General features: G+C 39.7%; 2 protein-coding genes across 2 annotated transcripts; one reads left to right on the forward strand and one right to left on the reverse strand.

The window, feature by feature from the left end:
- The first annotated feature begins 11,142 nt into the window (after window positions 1–11,142).
- On the forward strand, window positions 11,143–18,716 carry LOC131436170 (uncharacterized). The gene is made up of 5 exons (XM_058604712.1): window positions 11,143–11,396; window positions 11,458–12,795; window positions 12,860–13,778; window positions 13,832–14,094; window positions 17,556–18,716. The coding sequence occupies exons 1-5, from the start codon at window positions 11,247–11,249 to the stop codon at window positions 18,699–18,701; spliced, it is 3,816 nt and encodes a 1,271-aa protein (XP_058460695.1). The 5' UTR covers window positions 11,143–11,246; the 3' UTR covers window positions 18,702–18,716.
- Window positions 18,717–18,763: 47 nt separating this feature from the next.
- On the reverse strand, window positions 18,764–19,754 carry LOC131436171 (splicing factor 3A subunit 2). The gene is made up of 2 exons (XM_058604713.1): window positions 19,609–19,754; window positions 18,764–19,550 (listed from the first exon to the last, which is right to left on the reverse strand). Exon 2 carries the CDS (start codon window positions 19,527–19,529, stop codon window positions 18,792–18,794), a length of 738 nt encoding a protein of 245 aa, XP_058460696.1. The 5' UTR covers window positions 19,530–19,550; window positions 19,609–19,754; the 3' UTR covers window positions 18,764–18,791.
- Window positions 19,755–19,837: the final 83 nt, after the last annotated feature.

A 19,837-nucleotide genomic window follows, 5' to 3' on the forward strand; every position in this document is an offset into this window, starting at 1 on the left:
AGAGTTGCCACATTTAAATCTGCATTTTTCAGAAGAAAAATCTGTACATCTGTATCAGGAGATCAAAAACCTGTATTGAAAATCTGTATGTGAGATGTGGTAAGAAATCGAAGCAGAACGGAATGAAAAAGTCTTTCTTGGTTTGAATTTTATGATGTTGTATTTGGAAAATGACTGGAAGTTATTTTTGAGTTTGAGCCTTTCGAAATGATGAAGTGAGCATAGAAAAAATTCTTATTAGCAGATAGGACATCTGTGTTTACTGCTCTTGGTGTTCTTATTTATGTAAGTTTAACCCTCTTTTAAGTATTAACACAAAATCAGGATAATGGTTTTACTTCGAGAAACAACAGTACCATGATTCAATATATTGCAACTCGATCATTATTCTATTTTTAATTCACACTCTCAAAAATCTGTATAAATCTGTATTTCTTGCCAAAAATCTGTAATCTGTATATACAGAATCTTGGTCACAAATTTATCTGAAAAATCTGTAAAATACAGATTAATCTGTATATGTGGCAACCCTGCGTGAGAGAGGCGTCGATCAAGATAGAAGATTCAGTATAGGTAGCGGACTTTTCGCAACTGCATACTTTTCATTGTTGCCAACTAGTTTAGTTATGTTCGTGAAACCTTTTATCTCGATGCATTCAATTTATCACTAAATCTCACGCCTATTTTTTTTAGATAACAGGGATCCCGTAAAATAAATAAACCATTGCTTGTACAGCATAAACAATTGATTCACAATTAAATATATATGTTACAATACATTTTATTGTATCTTGACAAGATTTTTTTCATTTCCAACGATTCAATATATTGTTTCTACGATTCTACAATTGAATTTATTGTACACGTGCTGTTTCAAACAATATGCAAACTGTATATTTTATTGTTTTCCAAGAAAACATGTATGAGAAAACTTTATGATATGAGTTGTTACGATATTTAACAACCTATACATTCTATTGTAAAAAGCATTTTCACAATTAATTGAATAGTGTATAACAATACATTAAAATATTTTTCAACGGTCAAAGCATAGTTGTGGCCGGTTTTGTAACAGCAAATCGTATTGTTTTTTTACAATATTTTTTATTCGGGATGGTTATCATCGTTTAACATTCACTTCGAAAACGGAATTTACAGGTAACAGACCACAAACAATTGCAAGACTCACTAAGAATTATTTTGATAGGATGCAGATTTCGTATTATACTCATTGAATTTTGCTCTTAGCGAAGCAAACCTGGGAGAGAATATTCAGTAACCGGCTTCGTTAAGTAGTATATGTTTACACTCTCTGCGAGGGAGCTATGGTCAGCTTATTATATACTTGCGACCTGCGTACAGATTTACCCAAGTAACAATTTTAATATTAATAAATACTTGTAGCTGTCTTCAATGCTACATAATAAATCTTGAATTAAAACTTTAAACTCCACGAGAGCCTACTGAAAACCTCTATAAGAACATGCCAAGTGGACCATTCTTCATAAGGTTTATAAATCAAAGTGAAGAATTAGCATAAACCTGCGTTAAAACTCCAAATTCAAGAAAATTTTGAAACCAGCTTTACGATCAACATTTAAATTATTCGGAAGGAATGAATTCCGCTATGAATAAATTGTCGTTTTGATATTTTTAATGGCTATGTGTGTGTCATGTCAGCTTTGAATGCAACCAGTAAGAATATATTAGATTTTATTTACAAATTTGAGGTCAAACTTCATGCGCTTTTATTTTTATCGTGAATGTTTGGATGAAAATAAGAATTATAGCTAATCGCCGTGAAATAAATGCAGTTTTTGCGAAAATCTCCATGATTTTTAAAAATTATTTTTTGTGATTCTTCGTCATTTTTGTATAAAACTATTTCGTGGCATTAAAACTTGTGTATACGTTCTGAAAATGAATCATTAAAGCCCATCATTTTTATTCGTTTTTGCATTTCGAAGTATATTTGATGTCAATAAATGCTACGGTATAGGACATCATAATCAAATACAAATAATAATACCCCTAAGTCCCATACAAACGAACCGCCAATGTTTGGTTCACAGCCAGAACAAGTAAGCCTAGCAAATTACTCCCTTTCATTGCGATAGTTTGAAAATGTGGAAGGAGATCGTTTCTGGCAACGCTTTATGCTAGTTGCTACGGTGCAAAACAAACTTGTTTGTTTATGTTTATCGTTGCTGTATTAAACTGCAACAATCAGTCTAAATATCTCCGGCACTAGCACAAAAGATGAAAAATGAACACAAACACCCACGAATCTATAAATATCAATACAGCTAGTAGTATATTCATGGTGGCTAAACCATTCTAGATTATTGTTTAACTTACATTTCGCTTGTGATCTTGATTATCAGATAAAAACTGTTTGTTTATTTATTTTTCACTATAAAAAACAGTAACTATGGTGAACTTTTTCTTACCCTTCAGTGTTGCTAGTTTTATAGAAAACTCGTTAAAGTACATTGTCACTCTGACAGTGTATCATGACAGTGTACCGCATGATGCAAAATGTGTCCTTGAAAATTTGTCGAAGTATTCCGTATTATAATTTGTATTTGTCATAATGGCAGCCATGAAATTTTCTTTAATGCAAATTACGCTTAATCCAAGAAGCAATAAATCAAATAGCCCACAACAAATGTGTCATAAATATACTTTAGAACCCTCAAATTTGCTCTTAGTGAAACTGTCATCCAATGAACACGCACACACACAAAACTAGATTTATGAAAGAATTTAACTGACAATAATGTTTTAAAGAAAATGTTCGAAAGCAGTATTAAGAGTGTTTGCATGGTTTTATTCTAATACACTGAGGTTTTTTTTATGCGGTTTTTTACGCGACTTTTTTTATGCGAATTTTCAGAGTTATGCGGTTTTTTTTATGCGAAGTTTCAGAGTTATGCGGTTTTTTTTATGCGAATTTTCAGAGTTATGCGGTTTACCCTTCTGCGGTTTTTTTTATGCGAAGTTTCAGAGTTATGTGGTTTTTTTTATGCGAAGTTTCAGAGTTATGCGGTTTTTTTTATGCGAATTTTCAGAGTTATGCGGTTTTTTTATGCGGTACGTAAATTAGCATAAAAAAGATTTCAGTGTACACATTGTTTTATTTGTAGTCCAGTTGTTAGTCTGGGTAAAAAGTTTTATAGAAGCTTTAAAAACTATGATATTACTTGTCAAAAAAAAAACATTTATTATAGTCGTCATAAAACAGGTAGTGATTGAAAAATCAAGTACAAAACTCCTATAAATTACAATCAAAACCATTAGGCATTCGAATTGTTACTTGGATAAGGCCATCGTCCAAGTACCATGCGCGCGAATGGTTTTAGGAAATTTTGAAAAATTTGCCAAAACCAAAAACATACAGACCTTTGAAATACTTTTATCTATCTACAGGGTGAAAATGGCTGGAAAACTCGGAGGATTTTCCGAGTCTTATCAAAAATAGCTCTGAAAAATGAGTGTTATTGTGAACTTTCACAATTATCTGGAAAAATAAAGCGATAACATAAATTTTTTTCAAATAAACCTTATGATGGATACACAGGTTACATTCGGACACAGTTTTCTAAAACCTTTTCACGCTTTTCATAGAAAATCCACGAATTTAAAAAATGTCCATGAAATCGGTTTAATGAAATTCGTTGATTTTTCATGAAAAGTGTGAAAAGGTTTTTCGAAAATGTGTCCGAATGTTAGCCTTGTTGCCAGCATAAGGTTTTTTTTGAAAAAAAAATTTCATTCCATCGAATTATTTTTTCAAATAATTATGAAAGATTACAAAAAAAGCTAATTTTTTCAGTGCTAGTTTTGATAAGACTCGGAAAATCCTCCGAATTTTCCAGTCATTTTTACCCTGTAGATAGATGAAAGTATTTCAAAGGTCTGTATGTTTTTGGTTTTGTCAAATTTTTCAAAATTTCCATCGAAAATTTCCTTAAACCACCCGCGCGCACGGTACTTGGCCTTAAAAACTTTTCACTTCAATGAGTGATTTGTTAATTGCGAATTTTTATAATTTCATGAATTGCTACGAATATCTTGATTTATTTTTTTATTTGTTTAAACACCGGAAAACTGATAGCAACGGATTTAGAAACGGTAATGAAAAACGCCGTATTCTTGCATTCTTAAATTCGATACGAATATTCCGATAAAGAAAACGCACTGAACTGCTAGAAGTATTTTTTTCACTCAAATGTTTGAAAACTCAACGCTTTCTCTAATGTGAACTCATGGCCTTAGTAAATTTTACTCAAATTTTGACATATTGTTCCAGTTTATGAATTTGAGTAAACGCAACTCAAATCATGAGTTATGTTCAAAGAGCGTGTATATGAAACATGAGTAAAACACTGCTGGGGCTGCCAGTTTTTTTTTGATATAAAATCCAGATTTAAATTTTGTAACTGACATAAATGATGAACTAGAACACTACTGAATATGCTCTAAGGCCAAGTAGGGTAACAGAGGTATTTTGGCCACCTCATATATTTTGGCCCACCTAACAAATTTTTGGATTTGCCCGACGTTAAGTAACCCATATTGCATAATTTTGAAGCTAATAGGGGAATATGGGGTAAAATGCACCCCCGAGGCATAATGCACCTTTTACTTTTCTCAAAAGTTATAAATTTTTCACTCAAATTTTAATGAAACCGAAAGTTCGCCATAACAAAAGATTACTATTAATTTTTTTTAGCGATGGTTCAATCATATCTGGAAAAATTTGAAAAAACCAACTATGTCTCTGTTATAAGTAATTTTTGATGTTCGTTCCATTGTAATTTTTTAGAGCGAGGAAAACGATTTTAATTATGCAACCAGTAAACTTCTTCGAAAATCATTCGGGTTTCTGAAATTAGTTCTAATACAGACGATGTATTTACAATTTTATAGAAAAATCGGCAAATTCATCGTCTCAAATTTTTTGGGGCAAAACGACCCAAATTGTGTAAGGCAAAATGCTCAAGAATTCGCTTACAACAATTATCCATAAGTTATCAATTTAATGAATAATAGTGAACAATCTTCAACCTGGCAAATATTTCGTCAACGAAAAGTCTAAAGCTTTCTTTAAAGAAGAAGAAGAAGCTTTATGAGGGTGCATAGTGCCCCGTGGTTGTCATGAGCTTTAATTCGTTGTTTTTTTTTTTTTTTTTATTCAATAATATAATTATTTTTAAGGCACACTGCTTTAGCTCTAAGGTGCCAAGGACTTTTTCTAATTTTATTAACGACTAACTTAAAACTAGGATAGTATGATTGGATAATGTTGTATTGGGGTCGCAGTGGTCGACTTTGGCTGATCCAACCTTCAGCTGGCGGTCGGCACCGGCCGGTGGATGGAATATGTCATGAGTCTTCCAGATGACGTTGGCCGCATCCCTCGGTCCGTGTGGGTCCGCGGGAAACACCCCCAGGCTACGAATACCCGGCGGGTGGCCCGCATGACTAGAGCGACCTTCCGTGGGCGATGATGGTGATGTAAATATAACGAAAAAATATAGAGAAGTAAATATTGCGGAAAACGAAGTAAAATGGGGATATGGGAACGAAATGACTAAGAACGACAGAGATCTAATTAGTTGACATCGAGATGGAGAAGAGACGGGGAGGGGGGAAGCGAAAAGGTTAGTGACAGCAAGAAGATCTTGTTAGTTCCGATGAAGATGGTGGACAGATGAGGAATCGGGATAATCGGCGGAAGTTAGTGTCGAACCTGCAGGTGAAAATAATTCTTAGCCACAGTTGAAATAACGTCGATAAATAGGAGGAACTTTCTAAGCAAGATGTAACAGATTACACTTGTATATTAATGTGTTTGAGGAACTGGTATATCAGAAGCATATATGAACTATCCCGACTCGCCAACACATCCCGAACCGGAACCTCAGTCGGTCTACCTCGGGCCCTGAGGGATTCCAATAGCTCCGATCTGGCGTCGCGATACTCTACGCACGACCACACGACATGCTCGATGTCCTGATAACCGTCGCCACAGGTGCAGAGCCCGTTCTCCACGATCCCGATACGCCGGAGATGTGCGTTGAATGTATAGTGATTTGACATGAGTCGTGACATAACGCGAATAAAATCACGACTCACGTTCATCCCCTTGAACCAAGGTTTCGTCGATACCTTAGGGATAATGGAGTGTAGCCATCGTCCCAGTTCGTCATTCGTCCATGAAGTTTGCCAACTTTCGAGAGTTTTCTGACGAGAAATACTGAAAAATTCATTGAAGCAGATTGGTCTTTCATAAATGTCACCTTGTAATGCGCCCACCTTAGCCAATGAGTCTGCCTTTTCATTGCCCGGAATGGAACAATGCGAAGGGACCCAGACTAACGATATTGAATAAGACCGTTCAGATAAAGTTCGCAAGTGTTCCCGTATTTTCCCCAGGAAATATGGGGGATACTTTCCTGGCTTCATTGCCCGGAGAGCTTCTATTGAGCTTAGACTGTCCGTGACAATGAAGTAATGGTCTTTGGGCAATGTTTCAATGATCTCGAGGGTGTACTGAATAGCAGCTAATTCTGCGACGTAAACTGAAGCCGGATCACTGAGTTTGTAAGAAGCGGTGATGTTTTGATTGAAGATGCCGAAGCCTGTGGACCTGTCGATGTTTGATCCATCAGTGTAAAACACCTTTTCACAGTTGACTGTTCTAAATTTATTATAAAATATATTAGGGGCCACTCGAGGGCGTACGTGTTCCGGAATTCCACGAATCTCTTCTCTCATGGATGTGTCGAAAAACACAGTAGAATCAGAAGTATCCAAGAAATGAGCATGGTTGGAAGCAAACGAAGAAGGATTAATATTCTGAGCCATGTAATCAAAATACAAGGACATAAAACGGGTTTGAGAATTAAGCTCAACTAACCTTTCGTAGTTTTCAATCACCAGAGGATTCAAATTGTCGCATCGAATGAGCAAACGATATGAGAGATCCCAGAACCGGTTTTTCAACGGTAAGACGCCCGCCAACACTTCAAGACTCATCGTATGAGTTGATTGCATGCAACCCAAGGCAATACGCAAACAACGATACTGAATTCTTTCCAGCTTAATGAAATGGGTGTTCGCGGCGGATCGGAAGCAGAAGCATCCATATTCCATAACGGACAATATCGTTGTTTGGTACAACCTGATCAGGTCTCCTGGGTGGGCACCCCACCAAGTTCCGGTTATTGTACGAAGAAAATTGATTCTCTGCTGGCATTTTTGTTTCAGATACCTAATGTGACATCCCCAGGTGCCTTTGGAGTCGAGCCAGACCCCGAGATATTTGAATGTGAAGACCTGAGCTATGTTTCCACCCCCTAGTTGAAGCTGTAGTTGTGCTGGTTCTCGCTTCCTTGAAAATACAACCAGCTCAGTTTTCTCCGTAGAGAACTCGTTAATTCGTTGTTTTGATGGATGTTTACCCGTTGTTTTAGATCATCCTGCCTCTATGTTCAGATAATGTTTTCCACGATCGGGCGTCATGCCCCGCATATATTTCAATAGACAATTTTTAAGGTTTTGGGAAAATAAGATATTTCATGTATTTTTCAATACATTCAGTGAGTATTGTGAGTATTGTGAGTATTAGAGCTAAGGCAGTGGGTTTCATTAAATATATCGTTGAAAAAAAAAAACAGAACTGGCAAATTGGATTTTAAAAGATGCCCGGAAAGATTTTCCAGTTACTAAGGCTGTGAATCTTTTCACGGTTAATTTTAACTTTTGGTTGAAATCTGACACTTGAGCGTTTAGTTTGTGTCGAGTAGTTAAATTAAACTAAAACTGCGGTCCATTTCAAAATTTGATGGACGAAAAGTTATTTGGGTTTATTTTCCACTGGAAATAATTTCAACAATAGAATTAATATTAGAATTTTCATTGCAAGATTTTTTGCAGTGACGGAAAATAACCATCGATCTGTCAAAAATAATCATTCTCTCGAGCAGAGATGCCAGGTCTGCAGATTTGTCTGTAAATCTGCAGATTTGGGGTATAGTGCTGCAGACATTTTTTGTTGTGCAGACTTTTGAAATTCTCGCAGACTTCTACAGATTTTTGAAATTCTCGCAGGCTTTCGTCTATATTTACAGACTTTTGAAATTTCCGCGACCTTATTTTGTTGCTCGCCAAGTCAGTTTTGCGTGGCATACTTTATAGAGAAATTGCTGCCAGCAAGACATACTTGCTGACTGCAGTTTTTTTTTCAGATTTACAGACCCTGTCTGCAGATAATTGAAATTTTTACCTGGCATCTCTGCTCTCGAGCAAGGAGACAGGACCAGACAACTGGCTTCTTTTTCCAGAAAAATATTTCGATAGTCCCACGACAAAAGGGCCTAACTGCAAATGAGAGCCTCTCTTTGTTTACTTTCTCTTTCGGTTATTGCGGAGCCATTATTGCAAATTCTCTAAAGTTTCCAATATAAATCGAAAGATTGTAGTTTTACCTTGAAAGTTTTGCGAAGAGTGAAGCGTCAAATATAAAAGCAGTTCGGTAAATCGTGAAAGAAAAAAGTAAACAAAGAGAAACTGTTATTTGCAGTTAGGCCCTTTTGTTGTGGGACGGTCGATTTCTCTTCTTATTCCGGTTGCTCCCTGCTGTCAATAATAAATGCCTCGCGATCACTGTTGCCAGTAGAGATAATTATTCATTCTGAAAACTTTCTCCCCTTATAACATGCAATTATTTTTTCATTTGAAAACACTTAGACAAATATTATATCTGTCAAAAATATAGCTCTGGATTCATTTTGATCAGATGTTTGTTTTGAAGAAAACGTTTAGTTGAAACAGCTTAATAAAATTTTTCTAAAACACTCGATTCTTGCAGCTTTATTAACTAAAGTATTCAACATATTCTATTTTTAGAAAAATAATAACATACAGGATTATCCAAAGATTCGGTGCTATTCTCAACCAACATAATCAATATTCTCGTCCATATCACACTTCGTGATTTCAGGCTTTCTCTTTGTATCATCCAGTGATTGTTAAATGTACTCGTATACTTTCCGCATTGACAGGACTTAAAAACAAATTGAACTTAAATCCTATTGAAATTAATAATTTTGAAAAGATGACCCGAAAAATAAAATATCCAATATCAAGCTACATTGTTACCGACGATACTGACAACACTTTTTCTACCACCCTGCAGTAATCTTGATTTCAACAACTTGTACTTGCTTATGTCACTTTCAACCAATCACGAGCTGGTCCGAAATTGGTTCTAAAAGTGGATTAACAATTGTCAGGTCCTGTCCTAGCTCTCGAGCAGGGTTATTTTTGACAACAACAAATTAACCACTCGAGTGTCAGATTTTAACCAAAAGTTAAAATTAACCGCGAAATGGTTCACAGCTTTAGCAACGATTTATTCAGAGATGCCAGATATTTTCATAGGAAATCTGTATTATTCTCTATAAAAAAATCTGTATTTATTTGTATTCACTGATAAAATTAAATTTCAACAATAAAATGATGTTAAAAGATGTTATTCCAAAACATTATGGCTGTATAATGGTAAATTCAAAGAGACCAAGACTTTGATTCTCGTCACTGCAATCAAATACTAATAGATTGCTCATACGAAAAAGTTTTTATTTTGCTTTTTGGGAGATTTGTATTTAATTTAGGAAATCTGTATCAAATCTGTATTCTGTATGAGTATGTAAAAATCTATATAAATGGCATCTCTGGATTTATTCGAAAATTCCGGCCTCCTGTCACGACGTCATCTTGATGAGATCAAAATCGGAACTTCAAAATCAGCTGATTGCAACGTAAACAAACAACACGCAGAGAAATTGAGCATGTTTAAAATAACAAAACAGTTAGTAGTTTTTTAAATTTGATTTATATTCATTTCAAGCTAGAATATGATTGTTTCAAACCAATTTCTCCCTTCAACAAAAACAATGATCTCTGTTTGATTTGAATCAAAATTATGGTCCAACCAAACCAAAAATATACAGGGCTTTACAATTACATACAATGGTATGTGAATAATTCGATCGTGTAGCAACGGGAATGACGAAGCGTCTTAAAAAATTTCAAAATTAAAAATAATTGTTTTCTAGAAATTTTTAAACCAATATAAATCGAAATAAAAGTAGTTTTAAATATAACCTTGTAAATTAGTTTTAAAGAAATCATTTTATTTTTAAAAACAAACAAAAATGTATGATTTCAACAAACAAAAGCGTTAGTTGAAATAGCTAAATTTAAGGTAATTTATTTCAACTAAAAAGTTTGTAAATTTAAAGCGCAACAATTCTTAACTTTATCGAAGGTTCGTTCATTAGTAACAAATTTTTCAAATTGAATTCACTGTGAAATTGTTTGTCAAGAAATTGACAGGAACGCACAAGTGAAATATTTGTTGTTTTTATCAAATTGTCGTTTGAAACAAACTAACACACTGAGTAAAATTGATTATCATGTTTTGTAGTTTCAAGCAGCAATATTATTTATATCAAACCAGATTTTCTTTTGTCACTATTTTAACAAAAAAAATCGTTGCGTGAAACCCAAATTTGGTTATATTTACAATTTTTTTCTCTGCGTGAACCAGTAATACATTTGTTTTACGCGTTTACCTCGTTTAGTGCACGAAAATTAGTGACCTTTTGGTCGACTCTCTCACAATAACTTGTCGGTTTACCTAAAATACAGCAGAGTGTTTTGGGACATCAAGTGGAGTATCAAAACATCACAGTGTTTGGGGCTCGAAACGCGAGGGGCTCAACGTAATCGGTATACTTTCAAATGGCTGGTGCTCACATACCGGTGTCAGATGGGTGGAAAATTCGTTTAAAATTCATTGACCTGGCATCCCTGGTCATTTACAGTGTTATAACCAGAGATGCCAAGTCTGCAGATTTGTTTGCAAAGCGGCAGATTTCTAGAAACGGCTGCAGACATGTTCTTGTTGCAGACTTTTAAAAATCAAAATTGTTGCTGACATTTGTCAAAATTTACAGTCTTTTGAAATTGTCGCTGTCTGTTTAGCTTGCTAAGCCAACCAATTTTAATCCGCATTTTTTTTCAGAGGTTACAGACTTCATCTACCCTGCTTAAAGATATTTGAATTTTTAATCTGGCATCTCTGGTTAACAAATTCTTGTAGAAAATAAAATTGTAAACAAAAGCGAGTGTGAATTAAAAGCTGTTCGAATTTGTTTTACCGAAATAAAGCTATGAATTCCAGTGAGGACACTGTGCTTACGCTCGACGACTTCCGAGCCTGTTGTCGGTTGTGCTTCGATCGTAGCCAATCACTGGAAAATGTGTTGGCATCCTCTCAATCCGAGCTAGTGGAAAAAGTTCTGAAGTGTCTGGGCATATCGGTAAGATCTGGTTTTAAGTATATTTGTTTCTGTTGATTTACATACACCTCATCCTGTATAGATCGTTCCGGAAGATTTTCCTGCGACTCTGGTTTGTAAACGATGTCTGATGTTGACCGAGCAGTTTTACAACTACCGCCAAATATGTCAAACGTACGATCGCATATTCCGAACTATTTTGGAAAACGCCCGTTCAGAAGTCGAAGATGATAACCCACCACTGCTTGCTACCATCACAAAAAATGATGAGACGTCGCTAATCAAAGTTGAACCCATGGATTCGTCTCATCAAATCGAACAAGAACCATTGGAAATCAGCTATGGAAACATCAAGGAAGAAATAAGGAACCTTACGGAAGATATAGAGTTTTCTGAAGTAACATTATGTGATGTTGGAGAAGAACAAATTTTTTCGAATAGAAAAAGGAGAAAAGGAAGGAAAAAGCTTATCAAAAGCGGCCTGACGGTACGCATGGTGATCAACAATAATTTAATGAACTGTAACAGGGTCTACGCGAATGGTAATTTGCACTGGACCTGCTGTAATACGGATTGCTTTGTGATATACAACACTACTCCTAACGGGACGCTCGAATTGCGTTCGAGTAAGAAACATAATCATGAAACGCACGTTAAATCAATAGGAATGATACAAGTCGTAAACAGTGGATGTCTGGAACGATACGCTTTGGCTTCAATCGAAGGTGATAATGTCGGTCTTAAATTGATATGGAACGAACAGGAGTGGAATGTAAGGCAAGCAAACAAAAGCGGTGATAGAATTGCGGTTTGCGCGGATCTTTCGAAATGCCCTCGGTATGTCAAAATTATTGGTGACTTCGAACAGTTGCAGGACTTTGGTGAACACAGTCATCAGAAAAATTTCTGCATCATAAGATCGAACGAGGCCCCGGAATCGGCTATGAATCTGTGGGAATTATTCTGTCAAATCGATCCCTGCCGCCTGTCGCTGAGCTACGACATGGAATTACCCATTCGATTCAAATTGTTCTACAGTGGAAATCAATACCGGCTGGCCGAGTGTCTTTGGGACGGCTCTAGCCGTTGGCGCTGTGATACGGTATCCTGTCAAATACTCTTGAGTTATAGTGATACCGGAGAAATCGTCGTGAAAGATCATCCACACGAAGCACCGATTGAACGCCACGGTGTGCTGAATGGCATCTACTACTGCGTTATGTCCTCGAATATTGGATTAAAGCGAGTATTTTACAATGCGCATTGTTTCGGTAACAGAAGTACTGGAAAGTGGATCTGTGCGGTTCCCGGATGTCACGCTAGATTGCATGTTGGAGAAAACTATGAATCGTTTGTGATGAAGGGAACGCACGCTCATGGCAGCTTCGGAGCAATTATAAAACCATTGCATAAAGATGCTGTAAGTACGCGAATTGTTTTCTTACTAGAATCTAAAATTATGACCTAATTTGTAACATTCGTAGATTTATCTATCGTCGAAAAATCCTATTCTCCCCGCAAATGTTGCAATAGAAGATTTGAATGATATACTGCCGGAAAAACTTAGTTCAATTGCGGCGGGTAGTTCGGCGGTATTCAAAGAAATAAAATACTCGAAATCCAAAAAGAAGAACCGAAACAGTCACGAATTAGAACAGCAAGAATCGGAAACTACTGCGGTGATTCGGATGGTTTATGACGGTCACCGATACACGTTCTGCGAATTCTTCGGTGATGGCACTTCCTTCTGGCGCTGCTGGGGACAACGTTGTAAAAAGTCCGTTCACATGTCACCACTCGGATCGATCTATGCTAAGAACGAAGTTGCTGAACATAATCATCTGCCAACAGTATTCAGAGTAGGACAAGTGCCACAGGGTGATGGACAAGAAGCGGAATGGTATGCGGTTTTCGAGGATACCCTGAACAATACGATTATGATGTATCGCAACACTCTTTGGGTTTTGGTGCTCGGAGAGGGGATCTACATTGCATCGTGTAAGGATTTTCGCAACCAGGGACGGGATCGGGTGCCTTGCGATGCCAAAATAAGGATATCAACTGATTTCGCTCATTTCGAACAGACTGGTGAATGCGTGGACCATAGTGAAAGATTATTGTTTGTTCGAAGTGCTGCAGAAGCTGTCCCAGGTGATCCCATGATGTGGAAGATGTTCCAGGAAAAACATCCACTTTACCTCGATGACGGAACGCTCTTTAGCGAAGGAAGGAATTCACATCTTTTCATCGGGGGTTACCGCTATACTTTACAGAGCATGATTTGGAACGGAAGTTCCGTTTGGCGTTGTGCTTTACAGTTATGCACTACCAAGGGTCGGATCACGTGCCGCGGTTATTTCAAGACGGCGGAGCATAAGCACGAGAAAACGGAACACATGCAAGGTACAATTTGAATAGCATTTGATTTAATTTGTTTTAATCGTTTTTTTTTCAAGGTATGATATGGAATGAAAAACGCCAACAAGAAGAAAGGTACATTGTGGCGACGACCTTGAAAAGAACAATGGTTACAATGTACTACAATACTTATTGCTATTCCCTGAAAGACCCTCAGCGCAATATATGGAGTTGCTATCCGGGGCTGTGTAACGCATCGCTGCGGGTCGAGGGTGATTTCCAGCGAATTGTGGATGAAATGGATCATACTCATGACGGGACGTTGATGTTAATTCGACAGGACGAATCTCCCGAGAGCCAGGTAATTCTGATGATGTGCTTTCAAGTTAGTAATAGATTAGGTCTTCTTAAGTTTCACATGAATGACATCCTTCATGGGATAAATTTTAAGAGAGGGCGCATGCTCTCCCACGATTCAGTACGATAGGTACGATTTTCCTAGCAGCTGTTGCAACTGCCCTTTGCCATGGGTGGTCTGGAGCCTCTTTCATTCGAAAACATCATTTTAAGCGTTTTGCAGATGGTCAATTTCGTGCAGTGACGTACTTTACTCGATCGAAGGGCTTTTCTGAGTCCCCACTATCAACTAGCTTTCGCTGTGTTCTGTAGAGCTTCTTCCTCTCATGTATTTTGTTTCCGACCCATTCGTACACTTCTATTCTGTGCTTTGATCGAATAGGAATATTTCGATCGGATGCAAAAATTTACAGATCGAGACCGAATGTAAAATTTCCGATTCGTAAGAATTACAGAATCGGAGCGATGGTCAGTCCGATATGCCATGCCTCGGCTTTCAGCCTGATGTATGTTTCCATCATAAAGTAACGTGTCACAATAGCAGTTCCGTCAACGAAGCCAGAAAGCTGTGCATATTTTAGCAGCAGTACCTAACAGCTATGGGCCTGGGGTGTCCTTTGCTGTATCAAGCATACGTCTCCACATAACTCGGCCCATGGCTGCTCGTCGCCAGCCACTCAAGGCACGGATGCGTCTGAGATCACCCTCCATTTGATCGATCCACCTTGCTCGTTGCGCTCCTCTTCTTCTTGTACCAGTCGGATTAGATTCAAAAACCATTTTCACTGGGCTGTCATCCGACATCCTCATGACATGCCCAGTCCATCGTAGACGTCCGATTTTAGCTGTCCGTACGATAGGTGGTTCTCCTAGCAGCTGTTGCAATTCGTGATTCATACGCCGTCTCCACGTTCCGTCTTCCATCTGCACTCCGCCATAGATGGTCCTCAGTACCTTTCTTTCGAAAACACTAAGGGCATGTTGGTCATCTGCTAAAATAGTCCAGGTCTCGTGGCCATAGAGAACAACCAGTTTGTAGGTGGTCAATTTCGTGCGGTTGCGTCTATCAATATTCGTGGTGGGAGGCGTGGTGTTTCTTCTCTAGAGCCTCTTCCTGTCATGTATTTTGTTTTTGACGCATTTATGACCAGCCCGATACGCCTAGCTTCAGCTTTCAGTCCGATGTAGGTTCCCATCATCTTCTCAAGGTTACGTGTCACAATATCAATATCGTCAGCGAAGCCAAAAAAGTTGTACGGACTTTCGGAAGATCGTGCCACTCGTGTCGATCCTCGCTCTTCGAATCACATCTTCCAGGGCAATATTGAACAAGATACAAGAAAGTCCATCACCTTGACGTAGCCCTCTCCGAGATTCGAAGGGACTCGAGAGCGTCCCGAAACCGTATTCGTGCATTATCTGCCATAGCTGTTCTCGATCGATTGTGTCGTATGTCGCTTTGAAGTCAATGAATAGGTGATGCGTGGGTACGTTGTATTCACGACACTTCTCGAGTACTTGTCTTATCGCGAATATGTGATCCGTAGTAGCGCGGGCTCCAATAAATCCCGCTTGGTACGGCCCTACAAACTCCTTAGCTATTGGTGATAGACGACGGCAAAGGATTTGGGAGAGTACCTTGTATGCGGCGTTCAGCTATGTGATTGCACGGTAATTGCAACAGTCTAGCTTATCGCCTTTTTTGTAGATGGGACATACCACTCCAGTGCAGCGCTCTAGTCAGTGCCTCTCCTCCATGTTTAAGCAGAACATTCAGCTTGCCGATCTCCTTACTTATCTCCGACAGATCAGGGGCTGGGAATCTGTCGTCGGCTGAGCGTGCACCCAGATTGATTCCTGTACCGTTCTCTGTATATTGTGCTTCGCCATTCAGATGCTTGTCATAGTACTGCTTCCACCTGTCGATCACCTCACGTTCGTTCGTGAGAAGGTTACCACTGGTATCTCTGCACATTCCGGCCTGTGGCGTGTAGCCTCTATGTGAGCGGTTCACCTTCTCATAGAACTTCCGTGTGTCATTTGCGCGAGACAGCTGTTCCATCTTGGTCTTCCTGGTGGCGCTTTTTCTTCCGGAAAACCTGTCTGTTCCGTGCCTGTCTGTATCGTTCCTCGTTCGCTCTAGTGCGGTGTTGCAGCATCCTCGCCCTTGCTGCATTTTTCTCTTCGACCAACTGCTGACATTCGCCGTCAAACCAGTCATTTCCTCGATTCGATAACCTCGTACCTAGAACGGTTGCAGCAGTGCTACTCACGGCGGATCTTATGTTCCTCCAGCCGTCTTCAAGAGTCGCCGCGCCGAGTTGCTCTTCCGTTGGTAACACTAACTCCAGTTGTTGCGCGTATTCCGATGATAACGTGGTCGATTTGGTTTTTACGTATGTTGATCAGATGATCTCCAGGTTGCTTTGTGCATATCTTTGCGGGGGAAGAAAGTGCTTCGAACTACCATTCCTCGGGAGGCTGCAAAGTTTACGCATCGTTGACCCTTGTCGTTTGTTACCGCGTGCAGGCTCTCCAGCCCGATCATGGGCCTGTACATTGCCTCCCGGCCTATCTGAGTATTCATGTCGCCGATGACGAGTTTTACATCACGCCGTGGACAGCTGTCGTAGGTTTGTTCCAGCTGCGCGTAGAATGCTTCCTTCTCGTCTTCGGGTCTCATCTCATGTGGACAGTGCACGTTGATGATGCTGTAATTGAAGAAACGGCACTTGATCTTCAATACGGCTGCCACCCAATCACGCGCTGGCGCATCTTGCCCAACACTACGAATCCCGTTCCTAGAACGTTGGTTGTGCCACAGCTCTGGTAGAAGGTAATCGCACGATGCCCCCTTTTCTACACCTTCTGTCCCGTCCAACAAAGTTCCTGCAGTGCTACGACATCGAAGCCGCGGATTTAAAGCTCATCATGCAGCAGTCGGACGTATCCTGGGAAGCCAAGCAATTTGCAGTTCTTCCAATCGTAGTCCTTATTTCGTCGCGTAGGTCTTTGCCGCTTATTCCCTTTCTTGATCGTACGTAACATGTGTTTTCCGGGCGGCTTGTTAGGCCTGCACCAACCTCCTGTCTCGCCGGAGGGCCATCGTGTCAGCACTGTTTAGAGTCCCACACTGACACAAGGACGGTAATCAGCCGCTCCTAACATGGAGAACAGACGCTGTTTCGAGCCGCCCCAACATGGGGAACAGACGCTCGGGTAGGCTCGCTCTCTGTAAAGAGAAGGCAAGCCCCCCCTTCCCTGTCAGCATACGACCAAGGTCCCACCGGGGTTGGTTACCCGATCTTTACTATGGTTGCTCGTACCCCAGCCGGCACCGCGGGGAGGTAGGGATAGGAGCTACTGGACAAGAGGCTAAGAACCACAGAATTCAGAATATGCTCACTATACAGCACGCAAGCACTTTCTGCAAATTAAACCATCCACTGCCTTTTCATTTCCCAGATAATTATCCCACCGACGAAAGGATCCTCGAGGAAACGGCGGAGAGAACTCGACGAAAGTCAAACCGAAACAAAGCTTGCCTGTGTCAAACCGGAACCGTTGGTCCTGTCGGAAACGAGTCCGAAGCTAGAAAGCATACTTCAAACACTGGTGAAACGATCGATCAAACCACCCGAGCCGAAAAATCTAGTTAATGTAATCATTCGATATCACGGAGGTTTTACGTATAGCCGATCAACGGTACAAGCTGACGGCAGTATGAAATTGGAGTGCAATAAATTCCGCTGCCCCGGTAGGGTGATCCTGACACCGGATCAAACGGTTATTCCCAAAGAAGAACATACGCACTCGAAAAGTTTCGATACGTGCGGAAGCATTCGCGATGTCATAACGGGTGAAACTCTGACCTACATCCTGGTCAACGGTACACAGAAGCGTTATGTGACGTACTTTGTTTGCGATGGATTCCGGTATCGTATTCTCACCAAATCTCATAACATGGCTGTGGAATCGGAGTGGAAGTGTGGGAAATGTGACGTGAAAATATCGATAAGTAATTTCTTCTCTCGGATTGAGTTCAGTTCCTCTCACAACCATGAACCCACACATTTGTATATTCCATCAACGCAGTCAGAAAATAAGATCAACACTGACGGAACCCAACAGCTAGGTGGAGGAACAAATCAACCGGACGAAGTTGTATGGGGTAATCATCGGTACACGACTCCGATTTTCATACGACGATTGAATAGAACGAAATGGATGTGTTGCCGGCGGAAAAAGTGTAGAGCATATTTGTATCAAAACACCGATGGAAGCTTCGAGGACATGGAACCGCATAACCATGATGGACCGGTTGAGACTGTTGGTGAAGCACGGTACGACGATTCTCTGAAGATAAAGGACCGATATGCAATTCTGAAGCCCGCCGAGAGACCAAAGGTAAGGCAACTATTGTTTCAAAATCACAAGTATTACGATACTACGAAGGGTTGGGTGTGTAATAGAAAATCTTGCAACGGAAAGATTCAACCAAGTAGTAACTTTGACATGTTGGAAATTCTCGAGGGGCATTCTCACCAACCAACAATTACAATGATTAAATTCCAAGAAGAAATTCAGAGCTGTTCGCTGGCTCCCCAATAAATGCTACTTGTTTTAATAAAACGGATGTGATTTATCACAAAACAGCCACAAATTCTTAAATGTAAATTTTGCTCTTGTTGTTTCATATTCTCAGTCCCATGTAGATTGAGCTTCTAATCTAAAAATCGGCCTACCCGGAATCGGAATACGCATGTTGGGTGGAGGCGGTGGAATTATTTTCGGTTCTAGTTTGAATGAAAACTGCAAGAAAAATTGTTTCGTATCCTTATTCCAGTGAGTCCAGAATTTGCCGTCGGTTTTCTCAACCTCGCGTGAGGGAACTTTAAATGCAATGGTCTCGTAGGGTTCAGCCGCAAAAAGCAAATATTGCCACTTACGGTCTGGGGGTTCAATCTTTTGCTCGTAGGCCGACATGAAGCGGTGCCGAGGGATAATACCGTCAGTGATTTCCGGGTAATCAATTTGAAACAACAGTGATTGTTGGTGACTGTCCGGTTCGCGTTGTTTCGTTACCCGATAACCGGGACGACCGATTTTCACAAACTTTTTCGGTTCGACGCGTGGCTTTTCCGGTTGCATACTCGAAGGAGCCTCTTTTGCTTCCTTGGCGGCACGACGCGCCAGGTTGGCCTGATGTTTTTTGCCCTGGGTATGGGCCAGATAGCTTCCCTCGTTGTTGTGTAGAGTTAGACACAGTTTACATTCGTACGAACCGAGATGATTTTTCATGAAGTATGGATCTTTGTTCAGATCGATTGTTTCCAGTGCCAACTGCCGCAGACGTTCCCGTCTGTCACGATTGCTTTCCGACCAGGAGGCGACACCGCCTCCACCGGTTTTTCCACCGGCCCGATTTTGGAAGTCCATTTCTACGAAAGCTAATGTGAACTAGAAAAAATGACTGTTTACGTCTGGCACTGCAACTCAGGAATATAATTTTGCTCACCTTGGCGTGCTTATATAGCTATGTAGAACACTAATCCTATTTTTGAATGTTTTACAACAATAATCTTCGAATAAATCGTTTGGAATAAGCTCGGAAGTGGTATTCGCTCCTAGAAATAAGACGATATTTTTCAAGATGTCAGATTATTGATGATGCCAGTTTGTGCCAGTGATGCCAGTAAAATGAAATCACGTAAAAACTACCTGTGCTGTTACACTGAGAAAAAGTA

Source organism: Malaya genurostris, chromosome 3 (genome assembly GCF_030247185.1).
Source record: "Malaya genurostris strain Urasoe2022 chromosome 3, Malgen_1.1, whole genome shotgun sequence".
NCBI lineage: Eukaryota > Metazoa > Arthropoda > Insecta > Diptera > Culicidae > Malaya > Malaya genurostris.